Below are 27114 nucleotides of genomic sequence, written 5' to 3'. Positions count from 1 at the left end.
GGGCGGAGGATACTGAGAAAATTGCCTTTAGAACTCATGATGGACACTATGAGTTCTTGGTTATGCCCTTTGGGCTAACCAATGCCCCTTCTACCTTTCAGTTAGTGATGAATGATGTCTTTAGACCCTATTTGCGCAGATTTGTGCTAGTTTTCTTCGATGATATTCTTGTTTACAGTGATAGCTTGTAGTCTCACTTGGAGCATCTGCGGATCACCTTCACTTTGCTCGAGGAACATCAGTTAGTTGCGAATAAAAAAAATGCTTCTTCGGTCAGGAGCGATTGGAGTATCTTGGGCACACCATTGGAGGCCGATCCGTCCAAGATCAGAGGAATGGTGGAGTGGCCGGTTCCTCGAGATGTCAAGGGTTTGAGAGGATTTTTAGGGCCAACAGGATATTACAGACGATTCGTCATGGATTATGGTAAGATTGCTCACCCTCTTACTAACCTATTAAAAAAAGATGCGTTTGAATGGAATTCTGAGGCGCATGAGGCGTTTGAGGTGCTAAAGAAAGCAATGACTTCGGTTCTGCTTTTAGCCTTACCTGATTTTGATAAACAGTTTGTGGTGGAGACTGACACTTTAGGGGCAGGGCTCGGGGTTGTGCTTATGCAGGATGGTCGACCTTTGGCATACCTTAGCTAAGCTTTATCCTTGAGGGGGAGGGCGAAGTTAGTAAACGAGAGGGAACTGATGGCCATAGTCTTAGCAGTGCAAAAATGGAGACATTACCTCATGGGAATGCATTTTGTGATTAGAACAGATTAGAGGAGTTTGAGGTTTTTGATGGATCAACGGGTGTTAGGAGGGGAACAACAGAAGTGGATAATGGAATTGTTGGGGTTTGACTTTGAAATACAATTTAAACCAGGGGCAGAGAATCGGGTTGCCGATGCTCTTTCTAGGCGGGATGAGTTAACCACGGAAATGGCGGCCATTTCCATGGTGAGGGTTGTAGGGGTGGATGCAATCATGGAGGAGAATCAGGGGAATGAGAAATTGGCAAGGATTATACAATCTCTTCTTAAAGATCCCTCTAGTAAACTAGGATACAGCTTGAAGGGAGGGAGCTTGTGCTTCAAGGACCGGTTGGTTTTAGCGAAGGGATCCTCATTTATTCCTCGATTCTTAAAGGAGTTCCACACTACTTTTGGTGGACATTCAGGGACCTATAAGAGGACATCTTCCGCTTTATATTGGGAGGGGATGAAGAATGATGTGTGTAAGTATGTGGCGGAGTGTGAAATTTGCCAGCCAAACAAGTATCAAGCAATGAGTCCCGCCGGGTTGTTACAACCATTACCGATACCCTCTCGGGTATGGGAGGACATATCGATGGACTTTGTGTGTGGGTTGCCAAGGGTGAGGAACTTGGATGCGGTATTGGTGGTGGTAGATCGCCTCACCAAATATTGTCACTTTCTGGTATTGGGGCACTCTTTCACGGCCAAGGAGGTAGTGGAGTTGTTTGCAAAGGAGGTGGTGCGCTTACATGGATATCCTCGTTCTATAGTTTCGGGCAGGGACCATATCTTTATCAGTCAATTCTAGTCAGAATTGGCTAAGGCGACAGGGACAACTCTGAAACTTAGTTCGGCATACCACCCAAAATTGGCTAAGGCGACAGGGACAACTCTGAAACTTAGTTCAGCATACCACCCGCAGACAGACGGTCAGACGGAGGTCATCAACAGGAGCCTTGAAACTTATTTACGTTGGTTTGCAAGTACTCAACCTAAGCAGTGGCCGAAGTGGGTGCCATGGGTAGAGTATTGGTTCAATACATCTTATCAGTGTGCCGCTGGGATGACGCCTTTTCGAGCTCTTTACGGTCAAGATCCCCCCACATTACTATGATTGGTTGAGGAGTAGTCGCGAGTAGAGGAGGTAAGCTCAACCATCCGGGACAGGAACCAGATTATTGACGAATTGAAGCACCATCTCACCATAGCTCAAGAGAGAATGAAGAAATTCGCTGATCCAAGGAGAAGAGAAGTGGTTTTTGAAGTTGGGGAAAGGATCTTTCCCAAACTACAGCCCTATCGCATGAGATCGCTAGCGCGCCGACCGAATGAGAAGCTGAGCCCGAGGTTTATGGCCCATTTGAGGTGTTGGAGAGGATCGGTGAGGTGGCTTACAAACTCAACCTTCCTTCTGAAGCATGCATCCATCCCATTTTTCATGTCTCACAGCTTAAGAAGGCAGTAGGGTCTACCATTACACAACAGCCCTTACCTACATGTTTAACCGAGGAGATTGAGCTAGCTATCACTCCTAAGGAGGTGAAGGACATCCGTTACTTGCCATATGGAATGATGGAGGTGCTAGTGAAGTGGGAGGAACTGCCGGACTTTGAGAGTTCTTGGGAACCATATGTAGTGATTGATCAACACTTCCCTGCCTTTCACTTTGAGGACAAGGTGCAATTCATGGGGAGAGGGGTAATGTTAGGCCTCCAATCTTGCGTGTTTATAGTAGAAAGAATAGGCGTGGCCGTAGGGGAATAAGCGACAGCAGGGAAAGGAACAATCTCGAGGTAGATTCGGTTGAGAGGGAGTTGAGAGGGAAACCGTTAGGGGAGAGTCAATAGAAGAGCGCCACGTAGATCAGGCGGTTACAGGAGGGAATTAAGGAGGAGAATTCGAGGGAGAGAAGGGGGAGGAGAAGAGCATTGTGAAGGGAGGTTGTTGGTTCCTCGAATTACTAGCAGGGATGAGAGTTTAGCTTGTATGAACTCTGGTTCTTGAGTCATTAGAGAGGAAATCCAAGATTCTTGAGTCTTGTAGCCTTGTTTTCTTTATTGTTCTTTCGTATTAGTTGTTGGTTTCTTAACAGCCTCATATGGCACTTTCCCCTTCTTGGTGTGTCCTTTGCAGAGCCAATGGGGAATCTATGGACCATTTACTGTTGCATTGTCTGGTGCCTAGTTCGGTTTGGCAGAAAGTAATTTTTAAGCTGGTTTTTCTTGGGTTTTGCCAGCTCATTGTAGTTCGGTCTTGACGGAAAGTTTGGCTGGTTTGAATTTGAATAGCATTTTTAAAGTTTTATGGAAAAGTATGGTTCTTCCTGTCTTGTGGTTTTGTGGTCCGAAAAAAATGCGTGAATTTTTTAGGAAGAGGATATGGATATTATTGATCTTTTTGGGAAAGCAAAATTCATAGCTTCCTTATGGGCTGCATCTGACAAAGCTTTTAAGGGTTTTCCGTTATCTTTGGTAGTATTGAATTGGAAGGATGTTATAGGCACTTAAGTTTTGGTGTTTTTGTTTCATCAGAGAGGATACCTTATCCTCTTTTCGTAATTGATTTATTTAATCAATAAAGTTTTTCTTATATTAAAAAAAAAAAATTCTGTGTACTGGACATGGGAAAAAAGTACTTCAATTGCCACTCTCTTAACGAATTTTCTCTAGGCAGTATTGGTTAAATATTGTGTAGATGAATATGAATCTATCTTCTGGTCTTCAGTTTTGCTTTTTGATAAAAGTTGGAATTTCGGATCCCAAGAATAAAGAGAATTGAAACACGTCTTAAGATGACATTTTAATATCTCTGATATGAGTACATAACTCTCCAACATCCTTTGCGTTTATCAATTGATATATATACATACATACACATACATACATACATCTCTATATATATACTCTTTTTTTTTTTAACACTTGCTAGTTAATGTCTTGCAGGTTATATTGGTTCAGTTTCATTTTTAAACACTGTATTGGAAGTTGTTAGAAAGCTTCGCTCTGTGAACCCAAAACTCACATACGGTACATAGATTAATTGATATGTCAAATTTTTATTTCCTTACTGTATTCATAGGCCTTGAACAACAACAACAATAAGTCTTAATCTCAACTTAATTGGGGTCGACTATATGGATTTTCCTTTTCCACGCAGCTCTGTTCGAAATTAAACTTTCCTGAAAGCCTAGATTTAGAATGTCTTTCCTAACTACTTCGGTCCACGTAATTCTTGGTCTACCCATTTTACTCCTAGTATTAGGTATAAGAATGTCCTCCTAAGCATTGGACATGCTCGTACCACCTCAAGCGGGCGGTCTACGTTGGACATGCCCGTACCACCTCAAACGGCCTTCGTGCACCTTATCTTCTATTGGTGCTACACCTACTTTACTACGAATAACTTCATTCCTTATGCGATCCATTCTCGTATGGCCACTCATCCATCTTAATATACGCATTTCTGCCACACTCATCTTAGATATATGTTGTCTCTTAATGGCACAACATTCACTACCATATAACATAGCTTGGCGGATTACAGTCCTATAGAACTTTCCTTTCAATTTAATAGGCATCTTGCCATCACATAAAACACCCGTAGCATTCTTCCACTTAACCCACCCTACCTTAATCCTATGTTGAATATCTTCTATATCTCTGTCGTACTGCACTATATACCCAAGGTACCGAAACTGCTAGAAGCCTCAATATCCACACCATCTAAAGAAATTTCATCACTCTGATTACTTGAGTTACTAAACCTACAATGCATGTATTCAGTTTTCGTCCTACTTAACTTAAATTCTTTAATCTCGAGAGTCTGTCTCCACAGTTTTAACTTATGGTTAACTCTTTCTCTATGTTCATAAACTAAAACTATATCGTTCGCAAAAAGCATACACCAATGAACTCTATATTATATTTCTCTTGTCAGCTTATTCACCATGATGGTGAAAAGATATGGACTAAGAGCAGACCCTTGATGAAGGCCGATCTGAATGGGGAACTCTGTTGTGTAGCCTCCAGCAATTATCACACTTGTGGCCACCTCATCGTACATGTCCTTAATTACCTTGATATACCTCACATGCACTCCTCACATGGAATATCATCTTGCCCACATGCCTTCCATTTTTTCATTTTCTGTAGTGCAGTTTTAACTTCCGAGACTCTGATTCCTCTTGTATACATCACATTAGGTTCTTCTTGTGACCTGAGATCGTCAAACTCTATCGCATGATCATCATTATAAAGCTTCTCAAAGTAACTCTTACACTTTTTCTAATGTCTTTATCTTTTGTCAGAACATGATCCTTATCATCCTTAACACACCTCATTTGATTTAGGTCCCGACACTTCCTTTCTCTTATCTCAGCAAAAGGCAGTTTTCTTTCCACTAGACATTTTATTGCTTTCCTTTGTAAATCATGATCCTTTTACGCATGATATATTTCGCATACTTTACAAAAGATATTCCGTTACATTGACATCTGCAATTCTTCTGCACCAAAGGAAGAAAGAAAACATATCTACGTTTGTGAAGAAGCGTAAAATAATTCGGCGGTGGTAAAAGACGTACGGAATAGTGCACTTTTTTTTTTTTTTTTGGCTGAACAACAATTAATTTCCACCTACTTCGGTCTCGATATCTTTTGAATAACGAACATGCGTGCTCAGTTGCTTCTCACACATAATCATACTTAAATCCCTTCGTCTTGAGAGTCTGTTTCCACAGTTCTAACTTATGGTTAACTACTTCCCTATGTTTATAAACTAAAACTATATCATTCGCAAAAAGCATACACCAAGGAACTCTATCTTGGATTTCTCTTGTCAGCTCATCCATCACGATGGTGAAAAGATAAGGACTAAGAGCAGATCCTTGATGAAGGCCGATCTGAATGGGGAACTCTGTTGTGTAGCCTCCAGCAATTATCACACTTGTGGCCACCTCATCGTACATGTCCTTAATTACCTTGATATACCTCACATGCACTCCTCTCTTTTCTAGCACCCACCATAAAACTTCCCTTAGCACCCTATCATATGCCTTTTCTAAATCTATAAAAGACCATATGTAGGTCCGTCTTGGCTTTTCTGTACCTTTCCATCAACATTCTAAGAAGAAAAATGGCTTTCGTGGTTGATCTGCCTGGCATGAAGCCAAATTAGTTACCTGAGATGGTAGTTGTAGTCCTTAATATCCTTTCAATAACTATCTCCCAAAATTTCATAGTGTAGCTTATTAACTTTATGCTCCTATAATTGTTACAATTCAGCACATCTTCTTTATTCTTAAAGATGGGGACAGTAATACTTTTCCTCCATGCATCAGGCATATGCTTCTTCTTTAGTATCTCATTAAAAAGCTTAGTGAGTCATACAATTCCAACATCTCCTAACGCCATCCAAACCTCTATTGGAATATCAGGCCCACATGCCTTCCCGTTTTTCATTTTCTGTAGTGCAGTTTTAACTTTCGAGACTTTTATTCCTCTTGTATACATCACATTAGGTTCTCCTTGTGACCTAAGATCGTCAAACTCTATCGCATGATCATCATTATAAAGCTTCTCAAAGTAACTCCTACACCTTTTCTTAATGTCTTTATCTTTTGTCAGAACCTGATCCGTATCATCCTTAACACACCTCATTTGATTTAGGTCCCGACATTTCCTTTCTCTTATCCTAGCTAGTTTATATATATCCTTCTCTCATTCTCTAGTCTTAAGTTTCCTATATACCTCATCTAAGTAAGTAGAACGAGCTTTACCAACTTCTCGCTTAGCTTCTTTCTTCACTTCTTTGTACTTATTAAAAGTTTCAACATCCTTAGGTTTTGGTAAATCTTTATATAAATCCCTCTTGGCCCTAATAGCCTTTTGAACTACCCCACTTCACCACCAGGTTTCTTTCCCTGGGGGATCTTTACCTCTAGATTCCCCTAGTACCTCCTTTGCCACTTTTCTAATGCAGCTGGCCATGGCATCCCACATAGTATTTACATCACCTATATATGACCAAGTAGCCTCATCTAACAACTTCTCTTTATAGGCCAATTGCTTTATTCATTTCAAATGCCACCAACGAGTTCGTGGGACGTGGTTTATCTTAGTCGTTCTATTGCAAAGCTTAATGCTCACATCTAAGATCACTAAACTATGTTGGGTGGCTAGTACTTCTGCCGGAATTACTTTACAATTCTTACAAGAGAACGTTCTCTATATCTTGTGAGAAAATAATCTATTAGGCTCAAGTTCCTCCCATTCTTAAAAGTGATCAAGTGAGAATCTCTTTTCTTGAAAAATGTATTTGTTATGATAAAATCATGTCCCAACGCAAATTCCAAAATAGATTTTCCTTCTTCGTTTCGAGCTCCAAACCCAAAACCACCGTGGATCCTTTCGAAGTTTTCCCTATCCTTACCAACATGCCCATTGAAATCTCTTCTAATGAAAATGCTATCCTCATTGCTTATACGACACACTAAGTCATCCATGTCTTTCCAGAACTTGACTTTAGTTTCCGCATTCAATCCTATTTGTGGAGCGTAAGCCCTAATTACATAGATGAACTTATTTCCTAATACCAATTTGAGCATAATAATTTTAGCCCCTATTCGCTTAATCTTAACTACGTCATCCTTCAAAGTTTTGTCCACTAGAATACCAACTCCATTGCGATTCCTTTCCCAACCTATATACCATAACTTGTGTCCTAAATTTTCAATCTCGTTTGCTTTCTCTCCTGTCCACTTCGTTTCCTGTAAGCATACAATGTTAATTTTTCTTCTTACCATAACATCTACTAACTTTATAGATCTACCAGTTAAAGAACCTACATTCCAACTACCTAAACGAATTTTCCTATCATGGGCTAGCTCTGCCCCTTGCACACGTCCATGAATGTGCAAGGACCCCCCTTGCATATTTTTCACCATATCCGGGGCCCGACATGCCACATGGGCTCGCTTTTTCCCCCTGCACACATCCATGAAAGTGCGAAGACCCCCCTTGCCTATTTAACACTATACCCGGGGCCCGACATAGCGCGTTGCACGTAGAGAACGCCCCAACAGATTCTATGTAAGTGAAATCCATGAGAGTGACTTATTTTTACGCTGACCGTCAACCTACCGTAACCCTCCTCCTTTACCCGGGCTTAGGACCGGCTATACAAACGCATAGGCGGAGTTTTCATAGGCCTTGAACATTTCTATTTATTGTTATTTTTTATTTTTTCATCAGTGAAGGTAGTTTCTTATCAAATGTTGAAAGAACATAAAGAGGGCACAATCCAAATACAAGATGTATGCTTACCGATTCAAATTGTACGGAAAAAAATCTACAAAGGATAATATTAAACTCAACATTTACCCCATGACATATTTAAAATTTACGTAACCCTTGGATCAACATCCAATACCAATATGTTTGTTGTGGAAAATAGTAGGCAATCAAAGGATGAATGGTCGGCCTGTTGAAGACTTCAGCTTCTCATGATTCAATCGGTGTCCTTTAACCAACATGAAAGATCTCACATTCGTCCATAGACCATAGCTCTCAAAACATAAAACAAACACGAACAACTTCAATTAACCTAGTCATATATCTTTCTGATTGTACTTGAGTCCACTTTGCCTAGTTCTATCTTGAATCTAACTAATTTTCTATCCTATGAATCTAGAACTATGCTTCTTTCAAAAAACATCTTAAGATTTTAGAACAATATCCTAAATACATGCATGAGCCCTCATTAATCATTATTCCCTTCACCAAAGCTTACACGCTTTCCACTGAGCATGGTTTTCCTCTTAGGAATAATTAAAACATTGACTCTTCTTAAAGGTCAAAAAGGGTGTGCATTTATTTCAACTTATTACATCTGCTGGTAACAAATATATTATGTTGGTCCTAATAACGTTTCACCTTGAGGATTATAGCTAAAGTATGGATATTGTGATTCTTGAATGTAATTGTTCCTCCACATTCTTATGAAGTTTTTGGCTTTTCTGTCCAGTCTGTGATCCAGTGATGGGTGACGAAGGAAAGCTCTATGTTCCTTTAGACCTGGTATCTGTATATCGTGAGAAGGTACATAATCGACATGGCAGGTGTATTGTTACGCATTTGGTTAATTTGTATTACGTCTTTGTGCATTTCAAAATTGAGTTATTTAGATTTTGTTGGTTGATAAGTACTTAAAGTAAGCTTTGATTTCATATCAATATGATACATGGTACTGAAACTCTAACAAGAAAAGGATACTAGAAAGAAAGAACTTGAATCTTTATTGATGAATATAGATCTCAGTACAACTTGCAGAACTTCAAGGGCCTGCTAACTATGAATATCTGCAACTATGCTTTACGTTTGGATCAGATTTACACATAAATATAGATCTCAGTACAACTATGCTAACTATGAATATATGGGTTGTGCTTTTGACTTTTGGTTTATATCCACTTGAAAAAACAGTTGTAGCAGGCCTTTACATCTTTATTTTTGTTCAGTTCATGTGCCAGCCTCTTGATGTGAAATTCGGATTTTGAAATGATATTGGCTGCTGTTTGATGGCATTCTCTGTAATTAGGTTGTTCCAGTGGCTTCAATGTTGACTCCTAACCAGTTTGAAGCAGAATTATTGACTGGGAACAGGTTTTTTCTGATACCTTAACCATATTATGTGATTGGTGAAACTTGTTTACATTTTGTCGTTGGAGTCTTTGTGGAGTTGAACTGCATTGAGGTTTCTTTTCCCTATTAATTTGGAAAGAGAGATGCAAAATGATCGTTTCACAATAATGTTGGGAAATAGAGGCAGCTTCTTGACATATTGGAAAAATTTTCTCTTCTTGGTTTATCTTTCCTTCTTTTTTCTTGTTTATGTTCTTCAATGAATACCTTTCTTAGACACATAAGCCATACAATTGTGTTATAGGCATGAAATTCTCGAGTGAACAATGTTAAAGGATAGAGTCTGATAAGTGTCCTTTTTTCCAGGATAGACTCTGAAAGCAAGGGCCGGGAGGCTTGTAACATTCTTCATGCTGCTGGACCTTCAAAGGTTTATTATCTACCTTCACAAATAACTTGGAACTTGCAAGTAGTGAAAATTGTCATAGCTTCTGCCACAATAACGTCTTGTTTAATGTTTATTCTAAGTTTTGTTATGTTTTCATTCTATCATGAAATGCTTTCAAAATTTTGTGAATATTATGTAAAATGTGAAAATTGAAACGATTTGTCATGAGGTTCCTACAACTCATAGGGAGTTGAACATAACTCATAACTCATTCAAGATGAAAAATTGTAAATTCTATGGAAATAAGTCAAAGAAAATCTTGATTCAAAGTTAACCTAATGGATAATAGCCGTGGCAAAGAATTAGTTAAATTAGTGAAATGGTTATCAGTGCTTGATTTTCCCTTTTCACGAATTGTTCTTGATTGGAGGGATGTGAGTTTGTTTGTTTGTTTGTTTGTTTGTTTTATTGCCTTTTCTTTTCCTCCTTTAGAGCATATATGATCCTCATATCCTTTGTAATTTGTATTTGATTAATTTATCAATACAAGGAATTTTTGTTATAAAGAAGAGAATTATAGCAGAGAAGCTCTGTTTAGTGTCCATACGCTCTGCTAGTTCATTGCTTGAAGCATGGATGGAATTTGAGCTGTAGTAGATGGACTCCTGGACGAAGGAAAACCAATCTGGATATATTATTTGTTGAAATTTTATTCCCTATGGGTCCAGATATTAAGACAACAAAAAATTAGAGTGAAAAATTTTTGAGCCCATGTCATTCCTTTAGTCTAGTTTTGGTGACTTTTGACGAGTTTGAGGTTGTATGATTGATGTTATCTTTGATTGGTGCTGGGTGAACTACCATTAATGATACATTGGGTGTGCCATGTGAGTATGTAATGATGTAACCAATCTTTTTGCCCCGGGGTATCCATGTGTTCAATCTAATCAAAATTGGGAAACATAGAATAATACTAGAAATGGTAAATTCACTCAAATGTGACACAACCAATCGGAGTAAAAACGACACTTTCGCTTGTAACATTTGACCGACTATAGACCAATATAGCTTCAACAAAGAGGAGAGCTAATTCTTACCATTAAGAGGTTGCACTAATCACTCTTAGAATAGGTGTCAATATGTATTTCATTCATGCAAAAAGCTTGTGTATACACTACTTTTATATTTAGTGTTTTATTGAATTTCAGAATATGATGGTAAATTGTCAATTTTCAGGTTGTAATTACAAGCATTAATATAGATGGAAGTCTTCTCCTCATCGGCAGTCATGACAAGGAAAAGGTGTGTTTTCTGTGATTCAGTTGGAGAAAATTTGACTCAAACTTGGTAACTTTAGGGTAGGGGTGGCAATTCATGTCGGCGGATCGTGTTTGTGTCGGGTTGAGGGTCTATATTTATAGAAATGACCCCAACCCTAACATGATCCGCGACACGAACGGGTTGAGAAATCTCAACCCTAACACAACCCGCCATAACACGGGTTGACACTAACACGACCCGCACGAACCCGTTACCTTTGTGATATACGACCCACAACCAACCCGCAACATGCCCAACCCGAAATTAACCCACAACCTGTTAATGATGTGATTTTTTTACTTTAAATCTACAATTTATGCACTAAAATCATATAAGAACAATATAAAATAACCCGTGGCTTATTTTGTTTTTACTCTAACCCATAAAAAATCGTATCGTGTTTGTGTCATGTCACCGTACCTGTATTGCCGGCCCTACTTTAGGGTGAATATATATATATATATGTGTGTGTTTGTGTATGTATATTCTTCACTGTTGCATACAGAAAAGAATATACGTGGGTACTTTGAACTTTTCAACAGAGTGATCTAAAAAGTAAAGTTACTTCTATTTCTGAGTTCTACTGTGGCCATATTGAATCTGGTAATATTTTTCAACAGGGTAAACCTAGTGTTTGAAACGGAACCGTTGACTTGAAAATTCCATTCAATGTTGTTTCTTGTATTGCTTTAACAATAGAAAGCTATGGGGAGACAAAATTTTTCTTTTTATTTTTTTTAATTCTGGTATATTACTTTTATATTATAGATATTATTTTTGTTATGCGGAATAGTTGAAAAAAGAGAGAACCTCTTAAAGAAATGACAAAATTGAAAATTAGTATGGTTTTCTGCAATTAAGTGGTCTTTCTGCCTCCCTTTTTATAGGGCGATTGCATTGTGTGGGACAATGATCAAGTTTTTGGTTTTCCTTTTATGGGTCATTTAATTTACAATGGAAAGCTACAGTTCTGTTTGAAATTGCATGAATCTTTGTCTTTCAATGTTCTGAATTCATTTTAAAGTTCTCATTTTTCACAGAAGACTTAAATCTGACAGGGCAAGCCATCTGAGCAGTTCAAGATTATGATTCCAAGAATTCCAGCATATTTCACGGTATGGGAAATATCCTTGTATATCCTTCTGTATGCAAAGCTTAATTTCATTCCTGCAAGCAAATAAAAGGAAGAGGAAATTAGCCTTTTCACTGTTTGTCTAGAAATTAGTTAATATAGTAATCTAGCACAACCGTCATTTGAAAAATACCAGGTGGGATTTTTGCTTCACTAACACATTGTTTCTTGTCACACCCCCCAAACGGGGTGGGTGACGTGGAGCTCGATTAGGAGTTAATAAAGCAGATTTCCAGATGAGCCCCACTCAAATCCATTAAAATATAAATAAATTACAGAATCCTGAGTCTCTGACAACACACAGGGCTCCACCCACAGGACATACGGTATTGTACATACATGAACATGTAAATAGTCAATTACAACAGACATCAACCACAGTCTAATTAATCCAAATATTACAACAGTTTACAGAATTCTCAATTCCTTACACTTTATTCCAGAGGATGACCACAATCCTCACTTGATTCCAACAGCAGCACAACTCAACTGCTCCGTAGCAAATATCCAGCTACTGTACACCGCTCCTAGAATCTCCTGGGAAGAGTTTAACACATTTAAAACATAAAACGTGAGCGAAAAGCCCAGTAAGATATAATTTGAAATGACTTAAAAGTAAATGAACATATAAATGTGCGAGTAAATAAATAAATGGGTAAATAAATAAATAGACATTCAGTTCCAACAGACAGCCGGAACCTCACATCATTTTTCTCAAAGGAAATATAACTGAAAATAACCGTATTACAGGCTTCAGCAAGTAATTAGTACAAATTACTTACCTAACCAAGTGCCTTGCCTACCCGGACCGAGTTTCGGGTTCTGCCCCCAAGGATGCACTATTCGCATCCTATCTAGGCTTACAGCAATAGACTCTCTTACTAGTTCACAAGATCTCTTAGTTTAAGAAATCATTCATTAACTTTCTGAAATCGTTATTATGACGCCACGAACTATTGGGCAAGCCATGAGGTTCAATGACTGAACAAGCTATGGATTCCATGGACAGGACAAGCCATGGATTCCATAAACTACACAAGCCATGGTTTTCAAAGAGTTTTTCTTTCGCAAACCAACCCCTTTCTTTTAAAACATTTCTAAGGCCAAAATCCTTTTTGAAAATCAAGCTCACAAGGAAAAGGGATAGAAATCCTATCTCGCATTATCAAACCTGGGACTAGCGTTGCCTTTTCCGACTTCCGCTTGCTCAAGCCCCTTCAGTCTGAATCCTCAGCGATCACTGATGCAAGACAACACTTTATGATTAATTCTCATTCCTAAAGCAATCCAATCTCAATTTCCAACCAAGATTTCCTATTAGTGTGCCATAATCCATTTTCATGTTTCAAATTATCATTTTAAGGGTTTTCAATCTTAAAACAAGGATTAAAGATGCTAATCCATTCATCTCAAGTCCCCAAATGAAGCTAATTTGGGTTCTCCCCGAAAACAGGGGTCAAAACAGCAATTTCAGGCCAAACAGGGTCAAACCCCGTGTCAACCGGTCGACCGGTGACAGAACAGTGCATTACCACCGGTCGACCGGTGATGTGCACTCCGGTTGACCGGACAGGTCGACCAGTCAGGCCAATGCAATTCGGTCGACTGCACCGGTCGACCGGTTACCATGTGATCTGGTCAACCAGACCGGTCGACCGGTGGCACCAGCTGCGTGAGAGAAGCTCGTGAAAATCAGTCCAAAACCCTGCAATCTCAGTCCCAAATCGAAATATTTCAAACGAAAACCACTAGATCCGGGTTCTAGGTTCTAAAACAAGTTCCAAGAACCCATGATCTCCAATTTCTACCATAGTTTTACTCAAAAACCATCAATATCCGGTTTGAACCAAAAATAAGTTTTGAAATTTAAAAACTTGAGATTCAAGAGAGGTTCTTTCAGTAATCTTATCTCGAATTCTTCTCTTGACGTTGAAAACGCTTTGAACCTTTCCTTTGGTTCAAGATCCGTTTGATTTGAGACAAAAATGAGAGAGAGGGAGAGAGAGAGAGAGAGCGAGAAAGTGGGAAGGAAAAAAAAAAAAAAAAAAAAAAAAAAAAAAAAAAAAAAAAAAAAAAAAAAAAAAAAGAAAAGGACATGTGTATAATATTTTAAAATAACAGTCCAGAAATGCGTCCATACACACTTCTGGGTTAAAATAAATTACAGAAAATAATTTAAATACCTTGAAATTATTTAAACTCACACGTGTCAGAAACATTTATTAATTAATACTCAATTAATAAATCCAGATTAGACACACTAATAATCTCAATTACATTAATTAATCTTATTTAATTCTTCAAGGTGTTACAGCTCCACCCTCTTTAGGCAATTTCGTCTCCGAAATTAAGGCTTACCTCAAAGTGTAAACAGATGCGGATACTACTCCTGCATTATCATTTCAAACTCCCATGTCGCTTCCTCAACTCCATGGTGCTGCCATAATACTTTCACTAACGGGATCTTACGATGACGCAGGCTCTTTATTTTCCGGTCAAGAATCTGAACTGGTGCCTCATCATATGACGTGTCATACTGTATCGGGACGTCAAACCACTGCACTATAGCTTCCGGCTTAGGTTGACATTTTCGAAGCATGGAGACATGAAACACGTCATGCACGTTAGATAATTTAGACGGTAAAGCCAACCGATAAGCCACCACTCCGACTCGTTGCACGATCGGGAATGGTCTCACATATCTTGGTACAAGTTTGCCTTTCACACCAAACCGAACAACCCCCTTGCGTGGGAAAACCTTCAGCAAAACAAAGTCGCCTTCCTGGAATTCTAAAGGCCTACGCCTTCTATCAGCATAGCTTTTCTGATAACTTTGAGCTGTCAACAGTCGTTCCCGAATCACGGCTATCTTCTCATTATTCTCTTAAATGACCTCCGGCCTAGTACTCAGTCGATCATCTGATTCCAACCAACAAATAGATGACTTACAAGTACGACCATAGATTACCTCAAACGGTGCCATACCGATATTGGCCTGATAGCTGTTGTACGTAAACTCAGCAAGATGCATGTATTTCTTCCAGTTTCTACCAAATTTCAGAATACAAGCACGAAGTATATCCTCCAAAATCTGAATTACCCTTTTAGATTGCCCATCAGTCTGAGGATGAAATGCTGTGCTGAAGTTCAAGTCTGTTCTCATAGCTTCCTGAAAAGTCCTCCAATACCATGCATTAAAACGCGTATCACGATCTGACGTGATAGACAGTGGCACTCCGTGTAGTCTCATGATGTGCTCCAGGTACAATTCTGACAGAAATTTTTGAGAATACGTCGCACGGAACGGTATGAAGTGCACGTACTTCGTCAACCTGTCCACCACCACCCAGATGGCATCGTGCTTCAACTCGGTTCTCAGTAGCCCCATCAGAAAATTCATAGTGATGTGCTCCCATTTCCATCCAGGGACAGGAAGAGGTTGCAATTCTCCCGCTGGCTTCTAATGCTCAGCTTTAACCCAGAGGCAAGTCACACATTCCGAGACATACTCACGAACGTCTTTTTTCATGCATCTCCACCAGTACTGTCTTTTCAGATCCTGGTACATTTTCGTACTTCTCGGATGTATAGTAAACTATTGTGAGCCTCTCGAAGAATCGTCTTCTTTACCTCATCCGCCTTAGGAACAGCAAGACGATTGCGAAAATACAAGGCTCCATCCTCTCGGATTCTCCAATCCTTGAATTGCTCTCCATTCTGGATTCGAATCCAGATTCCTTGGAGGTGTGGATCCTGCAATTGATTCTGCTTAACCTGTTGCACAATACCTGGTGTAGAGCCCAGATTATATACCATAACCTGGTTATAATGTTCGTAGAACTGAAGATTATACTCACTCAGCACTTCAGTCATTTTTCAATCTTCCAAAGCTAATGACGCTAGAGTCCCCGTCGTCTTCCTACTAAGGGCATTAGCCACCACATTAGCTTTTTCAGGATGATATTGCAGAGTAAAGTCGTAATCTTCCATATACTCCACCCATCTCCTTTGTCTGAGATTTAAGTCTTTTTGAGTAAACAAGTACTTCAAACTTTTATGGTTAGAAAAGACCTCAAATTTTACTCCGTAGAGATAACATCTCCATATCTTTAGAGCAAATATTACCGCTGCCAGTTCCAAATCATGAGTGGGGTAATTCCGTTCATGTGGTCTTAATTGGCGAGATGCGTACGCTACCACGCGTCTCCCTTGCATTAAGACACAGCCAAGCCCACTTCCCAAGGCGTCAGAATACACCTCATATGGTTATTCACTATCAGGAATAGTCAAGATTGGTGCACTTATCAGTCTGATCTTCAATTCTTGAAAAGTATTTTCACATTCGGCGTCCTACTGAAATCTGACTTCTTTCTTGGTCAACCGAGTCATCGGTGCAGCAATACTCGAGAAGTCTTTCACGAAACGCCAATAGTACCCTGCAAGTCCGAGGAAACTGCGAATCTCTGCTACATTCTTCGGCCTTTCCCACAGTAGCACAGTCTCGATCTTAGAAGGATCGACAAAGATTCCTTGTCCTGAAATTAGATGCCCAATGAACTTCACTTCTGTCAGCCAGAAGTCACATTTCTCCTTCTTAGCATACAACTGGTGTTCACGAAGAGTTTGAAGAACAATTCTCAAGTGCTGCTCATGTTCTTCTCAAGTCTTTGAGTAAACCAGTATGTCGTCAATGAAGACAATTATGAACCGATCCAAATACGGCCGAAAAATACAGTTCATCAAGTCCATGAATGCCGCCAGGGCATTCGTCAACCCAAAAGACATTACAAAAAACTCGAAGTGCCCATACCGAGTTCTAAAAGCAGCCTTCGGAATGTCCTCCTCCTTAATTTTCAATTGGTGGTACCCCGATCTCAAGTCAATCTTAGAGTAAAATTGTGATACACCCAACTGATCGAATAACTCGTCGATCATTGACAGTGGGTATTTGTTTTTTACAGTTACCCTATTCAATTGACGGTAGTCAATGCATAACTGAAGAGATCCGTCGTGCTTTTTCACAAATAGCATCGGTGCACCCCAAGGTGAAGTACTATTCTGAATATATCCCTTCTCCGCTAGCTCTTCAAGCTGCTTTCTCAACTCTTTCATTTCCGCAGGCGCCATCCGATACGGAGGAATAGAGATGGGCGCCGTCCCCGATATCAAATCAATACCAAATTCAATCTCCCGATCCGGCGATAAATCAGGTAAATCCTCAGGAAACACGTCTGCGAACTCATCCACTACAGGAATTCCCGCACTATCTCCAATTACCTCAGGTTCACCTTCCAAAGCAAGAAGGGAAGAAAAACATGCTAGATTCCTCCGTCCCCCAACACTATACTTCAACAGTTGTTCTCCCAGGACTGGATTCATATCTGCCTGATACGAAATCACTGTTCCAAACTTAGTCATCAAAGTCACTCTCCTACGGTAATAGTCAACACTTGCACCGTATTCTGACAACCAATCCATCCCGAGGACTACGTCAAACAAGCTCATTGGAAGGATAATTAAGTCAGCTCTCATTTGCTCACTCTCAATCGTGATTTCACACGATCTACACACACTCAATACCTCCACACATCCCAGTGGAGAGTTCAAAGTCATCGAAACTTCTAAATTCTCAGATTTCAGTTTCAAAGTCCGAACAAAAGAACTTGACACAAAAGAGTGTGTGGCACCTGTATCAAACAACACGTGAGCAAAAGAATGAGAGATTAGAATCATACCCTCAACCGCCGCGTTACTGGTCTGACCTCCCGAACTGCCTCCTTCCAGGGCATAAACTTGCCCCTGTACTTTCCCTTTCTCTCTATCACCAACATTAGGCCGTTGGGTCGCTGGCCTATACTGTTGCGGCAGAGGTAGTTGTACAGGTCTCGGCACTTGGGGCCGAAATTGTGTATACTGAGGTGGTTGATAAGTTGGCACAGGAGGGTATGACATCTGTTGTGGCTGATAGGGTGGCATATACTGTGGTGGCCCTTCCTAACTGTACGAAGCGTCACTTTGGGTTTGTTGAGCCGGCGGCCGATTAGGACAATTCCTCCTAATATGGCCCACCTGCCCACAATGGTGACACTTGGGTCCGTATAGAGCACTTTTGTTACTTCCTGACGAACTACTGCCACCACTAATCACTCCCTCACCAGCTAACCCTGATTGCGGTTCCTTCTACCACTCCGCTGTGGCCCGTCAGAAGCAGATGGTCTACCAGGAGCTGAAACTCGTCCAGCTAGTTCTTTGCTTTGGTGATAAGGTATGTTATCCTGCTCCACCCTAGTGGCAGCAGCCACCAAATCCCGAAAATTTCAAATTCTCAAAGCCACTAATGATCTCCTCACAAAGTTCTTGAGGCTCTTCTTAAACTTAAGACATCTAAGATGTTCAGATTCCACCAAGGATGGCGCAAATCGGGACAGTTCATTAAACTTGGCCTCATACTCCCTTATAGACATGTCACCTTACAGGTGAGACATGAATTCCAGTGCTTTTTCATCCCTATAACTCTGAGGGAAGTACTGCTCATTGAACAGTGTCTCAAATTGCTCCCAAGTCAGTCATGTAACATCTATTCTTCTCTTGACCTGTTTCCACCAAGTATTTGCTAAGCCATCCATCTTGTATACCGCAAATTTCACGCAGTATTCATCTGGGACTCCCATAGTACTCAAGTGTTTGACTATAGTCTAATCAAAACTCTGCCTCCTGGGGTCCTCCCTCACTATTAAACGAGGGGATAGGCGCACGCCTAAATTCCTGAAAGTAACCTTGCTTCCTATCCTCAATCGGCCGCTCGTTTTGAGCTCTAGTGGCCATGCCTTGAAAGGCAGCATACATGGCATCCAGAAATTCCTGATTTTGTTGTGCCGGTTGATTAGCTGGTCTACAGCGAGACGCTATTTCCTTTAACTGAAATAAAACTAGACTATTCAGTGGATTACAGATGTCACACATGTATGTATAATCCTAGGATTTCTTAACCTAGGGCTCTGATACCACTCTGTCACGCCCCTCAAACGGGGTGGGTGACGTGGAGCTCGATTAGGGGTTAATAAAGCAGATTCACAGACGAGCCCCACTCAACTCCATTAAAATATAAATAAATTATAGAATCCCGAGCCTCTGACAACACATAGGGCTCCACTCACAGGACATACGGTATTTGTACATACATGAACATGTAAATAGTCAATTACAACAGACATCAACCACAGTCTAGTTAATCCAAATATTTCAAGAGTTTACAGAATTCTCAATTCCTTATACTTTATTCCAGAGGATGACCACAATCCTCACTTGATTCCAACAGCAACACAACTCAGCTGCTACGTAGTAAATATCCAGCTACTATGCACCGCTCCTAGAATCTCCTGGGAGTAGTTTAACACATTTAAAACATAAAACGTGAATGAAAGGCCTAGTAAGATATAATTTGAAATGACTTAAAAGTAAATGAATATATAAATGTGCGAGTAAATAAATAAATGGGTAAATAAATAAATAGACATTCAGTTCCAATAGACAGCCGAAACCTAACATTCTTTTTCTCAAAGGAAATATAACTGAAAATAACCGTATTACAGGCTTCAGCAAGTAATTAGTACAAATTACTTACCTAACCAAGTGCCTCGCCTACTCAGACCGAGTTTCGAGTTCTGCCCCTGAGGATGCACTATCCGCATCCTATATAGGCTTACAGTAATAGACTCTCTTACCAGTTCACAAGATCTCTTAGTTTAAAAAATCATTCATTAACTTTCTGAAATCGTTATTATGCCCCCACGAACTACCCAAGCCACAGGCCCCATGACTGGACAAGCCATGAGGTTCCATGACTGGACAAGCTATGGATTCCATAGACAGGACAAGCCATGGATTCCATAAACTACACAAGCCATGGTTTTCAAAGAGTTTTTCTTTCGCAAACCAACCCCTTTCTTTTAAAACATTTCCAAGGCTAAAATCCTTTTTGAAAATCAGGCTTACAAGGAAAAGGGATAGAAATCATACCTCGCACTATCAAACTTGAGACTAGCGTTGCCTTTTCCGGCTTCCGCTTCCTCAAGCCCCTTCACTCTGAATCCTCAGCGATCACTGATACAAGACAACACTTTAGGATTAATTCTCATTCATAAAGCAATCTAATCTCAATTTCCAACCAAGATTTCCTATTAGTGTGCCCTAATCTATTTTCATATTTCAAATTATCATTCAAAGGGTTTTCAATCTCAAAACAAGGATTAAAGATGCTAATTTATCCTCAGCGATCACTGATACAAGACAACACTTTAGGATTAATTCTCATTCATAAAGCAATCTAATCTCAATTTCCAACCAAGATTTCCTATTAGTGTGCCCTAATCCATTTTCATATTTCAAATTATCATTCAAAGGGTTTTCAATCTCAAAACAAGGATTAAAGATGCTAATTCATTCATCTCAAGTCCCAAAATGAAGCTAATTTGGGTTCTCCCTGAAAACAGGGGTCAAAACAGCAATTTCAGGCTAAACATGGTCAAACCCCGTGTCAACCGGTCGACCGGTGACAGAACAGTGCATTACCACCGGTCGACCGGTGGTGTGCACTCCGGTCGACCGGTCAGGCCAATGCAATCCGGTCGACCGCACCGGTCGACCGGTTACCATGTGATCCGGTCGACCGGTGGCACTAGCTGCGCGAGAGAAGCTCGCGGAAACCAGTCCAAAAACCTGCAATCTCAGTCTCAAATCGAAATATTTCAAAAGAAAACCACTATATCCGGGTTCTATGTCCTAAAACAAGTCCAAAGAACCCAAGATCTCCAATTTCTACCATAGTTTTACTCAAAAACCATCAATATCCGGTTTGAACCAAAAATAAGTTTTGAAATTCAAAAACTTGAGATTCAAGAGAGGTTCTTTCAGTAATCTTATCTCGAATCATTCTCTTGACGTTGAAAACGCTTTGAAACTCTCATTTGGTTCAAGATCCGTTTAATTTGGGACAAAAATGAGAGAGAGAGAGGGAGAAAGAGAGAGAGAGAGATCGAGAGAGTGAGAGTGAGAGTGAGAGCACGGGAAAGGAAAGAGAAAATGAAGAAAAAGAGAAAAGGAAAAAGAAAATAAAATAAAAAAGAAAAAGAAAATGACATGTGTATAATATTTTAAAACAACAGTTTAGAAATGTGCTCATACACACTTCTGGGTTAAAATAAATTACTAAAAATAATTTAAATACCTTGGAATTATTTAAACTCACACGTGTCAGAAACATTTATTAATTAATACTCAATTAATAAATCCAGATTAGGCACACTAATAATCTCAATTACCTTAATTAATCTCATTTAATTCTTCAGAGTGTTACATTTCTATTATGTTTTTTAGTGCCTCATGCTTCACAAATGCTTTTTAATCTCAAGTCTCATGTCAAGCAATCTCTATCTTAGTTAATTGCACTCTGATAAGAACCCACGGAAATAGAAGAAGAAAGAAACAAACGGATAGTAGTATTGCTTCAAATGATGAAGAAATACAGAAAATGCTAAGCAATTTGATAGGCTCAGCTTCTCTCCCACAACAGACTCACTTCAAAATGATTGCCTACCTTGCTTTCACACCACCCTTAACATTTATTACACAAAATCCAACAGAAAACACACCACCCCATGCCACCGACTCATACCCTTAACCAAAATAGCTAACAGACAAAATAACAAAGCCCCTGTTTGGTTCACTGTTTGAATTGTATTGATTTGAACTTTTTAGATTTGGACAGAAAAATTCTAACATAATGGTTTAAACAGTAATTCGAACTAGTGTTTTGTTGTACATTTAAAGTTTTAATTCAAAAAGAGAATATAATTCAAATTAGTGTTTGGAATTTGATTCTAATTCGACTAAAAAACCTTATTATTTATATTTTAAAAATAAAAATAATAATGTATTAGGAATGATACAACCTGTATTTTTTAAAGAAAAAAATTTTGTGGAGCGCTTCCCAAGTATGGCACGTTAAATTTTTTCTTTGATAATGTATAACAAATAATAGAAAAGCTAATAACTTATTAAAGAAGTATATAATTAGAATTATAAATCTTTTTTTAAGCGTTTTTTAATAATTTTAGTGTATTTTAGGCGTTTTTTAATGGCAACAGTTGAGGAAAATATAAGGAAAAGAAATTGTAACACGCAAGAACAACCAAATCTCACTGTGGAGGTGTTTTTTGCTGTAGAGTAATGGTTTGAAATATTGAATTGAGGGGGGGCAACCGTTCAGTTTGAATAAAATGGCCCATTCTACCCCAATTAATGCCCTAACCAAACACGGATTTGAATTGTTGTTTGGGCTGAATTGGACTGAACTGGACTGAGTTGTCCAACCAAACACCACGAACCTAAATGCGTAATTCCCAGCTGGACACATTCATCCTCAAAGCCACGTCACTCAGGTCACATGCTTGACACGCCTTGCATACGTGAAACGTATCGGTGGCTTATCACACTCCCTTGAACTTGACATTGTTTATCACTTTTAATCACTTGTCGTTGAAAACAAAGAATGGTTAATAGTGAAAGTGATATTAGCGTTTCGGTAGTCAAATTATTCTATTCATTTGTATAGTTAATGCAAAATTAGTACGACCCTTTTTATGATGCTTTAGGGTGACTGATTTATCTGATGCTTGCAGGGAACGGGAGATCTTATGACTGCCCTCCTACTTGGTTGGACCAATGTAATAGCTCTAAATATTTTCATAGCTATTGTTATTTTCTTGCATAGAGCAACCCTGAGAACTCATTCACTGCTCTTGCCAATGGTATTATATCTACTAACAACTGTTTTGGTGCCTCTCAGAAATATCCTGACAACCTTGAGAAGGCAGCAGAGCTTGCGGTCTCGAGCTTACAGGTAGGCTGTTCAAAGTCCTGATAAAATAAACATAGACCATGCGAACCAATCTGTTCTATTGGATTTCTCTGAAAGTGGGGTAAAAAAAAAAATGAAAAGCCATATTGTTCTGTTTGTCCATTGAAGTTTTTGATTATAAAGGAATTAAACTAAGTTGATCCAAGCTGACCATATATGTCTCTGCCCAGCCTATATTTGCATTCTTAAAGACTTATGGATTTTCCAAGTAAAGCGGTCTAAACTTGACTTGTATCAATAAGATTATATCAATAGGGCCTTTGTCAGTTTCAGTTGACTGGGTTTTGTTTTTTTCTTTTTTTGGTTTCTCTGTTGAGGAAACCTCGTCCTCTTCCCCTTGTACTTATTTTGTTCGTCAAGGCTTTTTCTTACCCAACCAAAAAAAAAAAAAAAAAGTTAATCACAATCTCTATTTGAACAAAACGAAGTCTTAATTAATGTCTCTTAAACTGACTAAGCAAACTGATCCAAATTGATTGTTTTCAGTGTAAATTGGTGCTATTTGAATACCTTATCTGGTTTAACTTGGTTTCTTTTCAAATTATGTAAGAAAAAGATGACGTTAATTTTGATTTAAGAAAACATACTGAAGATTTATACGTTTAGGTTTTGGGTTTTGTTCTACTATTACACATAAAACTTCAGAACTGGTGCTGAAATCATGCACAGCCTTCTTTTGTATTCAACCGTGGAAGGACTCATCTCTAAATTATTCTTCTCAAAAATTTTCCCCAAGATTTGATTATTACTATGGAATATAGATCAATATTGCTAGACAATTATTAAAGATAATACCTGCTTCTAGATAACAGTTCTAGAGTTCTCTGGAAATTGATGAAAAGCTGCCTTATCATATAGAAATTATTATATTTGGCCTCTCACCTGTTGGATTATGGTCACTGGAACCTCTTGAATCCCGATTTACCATTCCAAAAAAAAAAAAAAAGAAAAGATTGATGAAGAACTCCCACTTTTCAACACTTGCAGGCACTTCTGCAGAGGACATTGAGTGACTACAAAAGAGCCGGCCATGATCCTCAGTCAAGCAGTTTGGAGATTCGGTTGATTCAGAGCCAGGAAGACATTCGTAATCCACAAGTTAATTTCAAAGCTGAAAGATACAACTGAGTTCATGCAACGAGCATTTTTGAGCATTTAAAATTGACCATGTTTTCATTTAATGCTTTCGCCTATAGTATTTATCTCAAGGAGGGCTTTCTTTCTCACCAAAGCAAATAAATTGTTTCATTATATTTATTGCCAGGAGTGCTCTGCTCTAACCAAAAGAAATAAGCTGTTTCACTATATTTTTGTTCTTTTAGAATCGTTGCATCACAGAATTGTATAAAAACAAACTTTGAAACAGACTTGCTGCGCAGGAAAGACGAAAAGGTAACCAAGCAAAAATGCTTCTGAAAGTCAATGTTTTTAGCTGTAACATTTTGATTTGTTTTATTGACTTTTGACGTACGAGCCAGGCTTGCTAGGTCGAGTTATGATCCTTATATATTTCATGAAGGCGAATTATATCTGCCTCTTCTTGACTAAAGTGGGGAGGTCACAAATCGTTGGTACGATGGTCAAGTTACTCAAGTCATTGTTTGTAAGGAATTAGGAGGGAGAGGTGGAGGGAGAGAGATGGGTGGTGGGAGAGATGGGAGAGACCACTGTTTGATTGGAGGGAGGGAGAGAAGGGGGGCTCTTTCTTTTTGGGCCACCATTTTACTCTTCCACTAATGAAAGGATCCACCAATCTAAGGTTTATTTGTCCTTCAGAAAATTTGGTGTGAAATAGTAAAAAGGATAATATGGTAAATAATGAAATATTCATCTATGCATCTTATAACTCTCCCTTCCTTTTATCAAATAGTATAAAGGATTATAAGAGAAATGTTAGCATCACTCTTTCTGTCACTTTTTTTGTCACTCTATGCATTCATTGTTTGACACGTAGACTTTACTAACATGATATATTATTATTTAAACAGAAAATGAAATAGTGGAGTTCAAATGTTAAACTGTGAATGTTGAGATTGACAGAAACGATAATGCTAGCATTTAATCCTTTTCATTCCTCACATTCCTCGTTTCGTCAACTCTCTCCGTTCTCTGCATCCCTCCTACCAAATGGTACAATAAGCAACTCGTTTCTCTAAAATTCTCAAGATGAAAATGGCACGTGCCTACGCACGTTCCTCTAGGATTATAAAAGAAATGTTAGCATCACTCTTTCTGTCACTTTTTTGTTACTCTATGCATTCATTATTTGACATGTGAACTTTACTAACACAATATATTATTATTTAAACAGAAAATGAGATAGAGGAGTTCAAGTGTCAAATTGTGAATGTAGAGATTGACAGAAACGATAATGCTAGCATTTAATCCTTTTTATCCCTCACATTCTTTGTTCCGTCAACTCTCTCCATTCTTCTGTACATCCCTCCTACCAAATGGTACAATAAGCATTCTCTCCTTTCTCTCTAAAAACCCTATGAGCCAAACACCTTTCTCTCTCTGAAATTCCATTGTTCACTGTAATTGCTAGGCTTCTTGAGTGTGTTTCTGGGTGCTTCTGGCCAGTGGACTAAGGCCTACTTTGGGGTTCCTGTGCTTTTAAAATAATTGTTATGTTTTTAATAGAAATACTACTTTACTTAAAGCAAAAGAAGAAGCATAAATAAAATTTAAAAATTATACATTCTAACTTTTTAAAATAACTTAAAAAGTCATTAATTTATGTGTAAAGTGTTTTTGTGCATATTTACCAAACACTAATTGTATCATTTTATTGCACAAAGTGTTTTTGGGAGTTTCAAAAATAATCTCCAACACACCTTAAAAGCAGAAGGAGTTGGAGAGACGTGTTTCACAGTGGCTGAATCGGTGAAACTCTAGCTCATTAGGAAGATTGCGTACAGTGACAGTGCCTGAATCTAGTCTAGACACCTCGACGAAAAGTCCGATCACTATGGACATTTCAAATTCACCAGCGTGAGGGAAAACGGTACTAAGAAAGCATAGGCAGAGGTAGCTACACCTGCGAATCAAGGGGTGGCTGACAGGGTAGGACAAAACGTGGTGTCCTTGAATTATGGTGAAATTTTTTAGATGCTACAAGGGCAGGTGGAGAAAAGTTGTTGCATCACATAGACGACCACTATGAAGAGTGTTGAGTTGGATAAAGGGGGTGACTCAACAGATACTTCTGTTGATGTGTGTGAGCGGCGTGACAACTATGTACCACATATAGAGTTGTCAAACGGCACGTACCGGGCCGGCACGGCACGTTTGACTCCAGACCCATGGCGGGCCTGGGCCATGCATGGCACGGCCCTGCACAGTGCAGGGCCGTGCCAGCTGTGCAGGGCCGGGCCTGAGGAGAAAATCTCAGGCCCGCGGCCTTAGTTCATAAGGGCCAGGGCCGGGCCTGGGATCAAGCCCTTCACGGGCCGGCCCTGGCCGTTGTAATTTTTTTCTAAAATTTAATTTAAAAAATATATATATATATATATCATATGCCTGTCACGCCCCCCAAACGGGGTGGGTGACGTGGAACTCGATTTGGGATTAATAAAGCAGATTCCCAACCGGGTCCCACACTTAACTACATAAAAATATAAATAAACGACATAATCCAGGAGCCTCTGACACACAGGGCTCCACCCCACAGGACATACAGTATCGTACATACATGCACATGTAAATAATCAATTACAATAGACATCATCCACAGTCTAGTAAATCCAATATTAAATAGGTTTACATAATTTCTCAAATTCCTTACATTTGTTCAAGAGGATAAACTCAATCCTCACTTGATCCAACAGTAGCAACTCCAGCTACCCTGCACCGCTCCTCGAGTCTCCTGGGAGGGGTTTAACATTTAAAACATAAAACGTGAGCGAAAGACCCAGTAGGATATAATTTGAAATATTTAAAATAAATGAGCGCATGAATAAATGATTGA

At 39.2% G+C, this 27114-nt stretch overlaps 1 protein-coding gene across 3 annotated transcripts in view; it reads left to right on the top strand.

Annotated features, from left to right (window-relative positions):
• LOC21398646 (pyridoxal kinase) overlaps nt 1–24614 on the top strand; it is a 33225-nt gene extending 8611 nt beyond the window's left edge. For 2 of the 3 annotated variants that reach the window (XM_024176120.1, XM_024176119.1), the window contains exons 5-13: nt 3691–3774; nt 8770–8843; nt 9343–9407; nt 9753–9816; nt 11011–11076; nt 12153–12209; nt 22906–22950; nt 23073–23126; nt 24132–24614. In XM_024176120.1, the coding sequence (XP_024031888.1) occupies nt 3691–3774; nt 8770–8843; nt 9343–9407; nt 9753–9816; nt 11011–11076; nt 12153–12209; nt 22906–22950; nt 23073–23126; nt 24132–24272 (650 nt within the window). In that variant the 3' untranslated portion in view covers nt 24273–24614. The remainder of the gene's footprint in view (nt 1–3690; nt 3775–8769; nt 8844–9342; nt 9408–9752; nt 9817–11010; nt 11077–12152; nt 12210–22905; nt 22951–23072; nt 23127–24131) is intronic. The other variant, XM_024176121.1, reaches the window with a different exon arrangement.
• The last annotated feature ends 2500 nt before the right edge of the window (nt 24615–27114 follow it).

The sequence above is a fragment of the Morus notabilis genome, unplaced genomic scaffold (assembly GCF_000414095.1).
Source record: "Morus notabilis unplaced genomic scaffold, ASM41409v2 Scaffold240, whole genome shotgun sequence".
Classification (NCBI taxonomy): domain Eukaryota; kingdom Viridiplantae; phylum Streptophyta; class Magnoliopsida; order Rosales; family Moraceae; genus Morus; species Morus notabilis.
The sequence above is the reverse complement of the archived record's forward strand: the minus strand, read 5'-3'. Positions and strand labels throughout refer to the sequence as shown.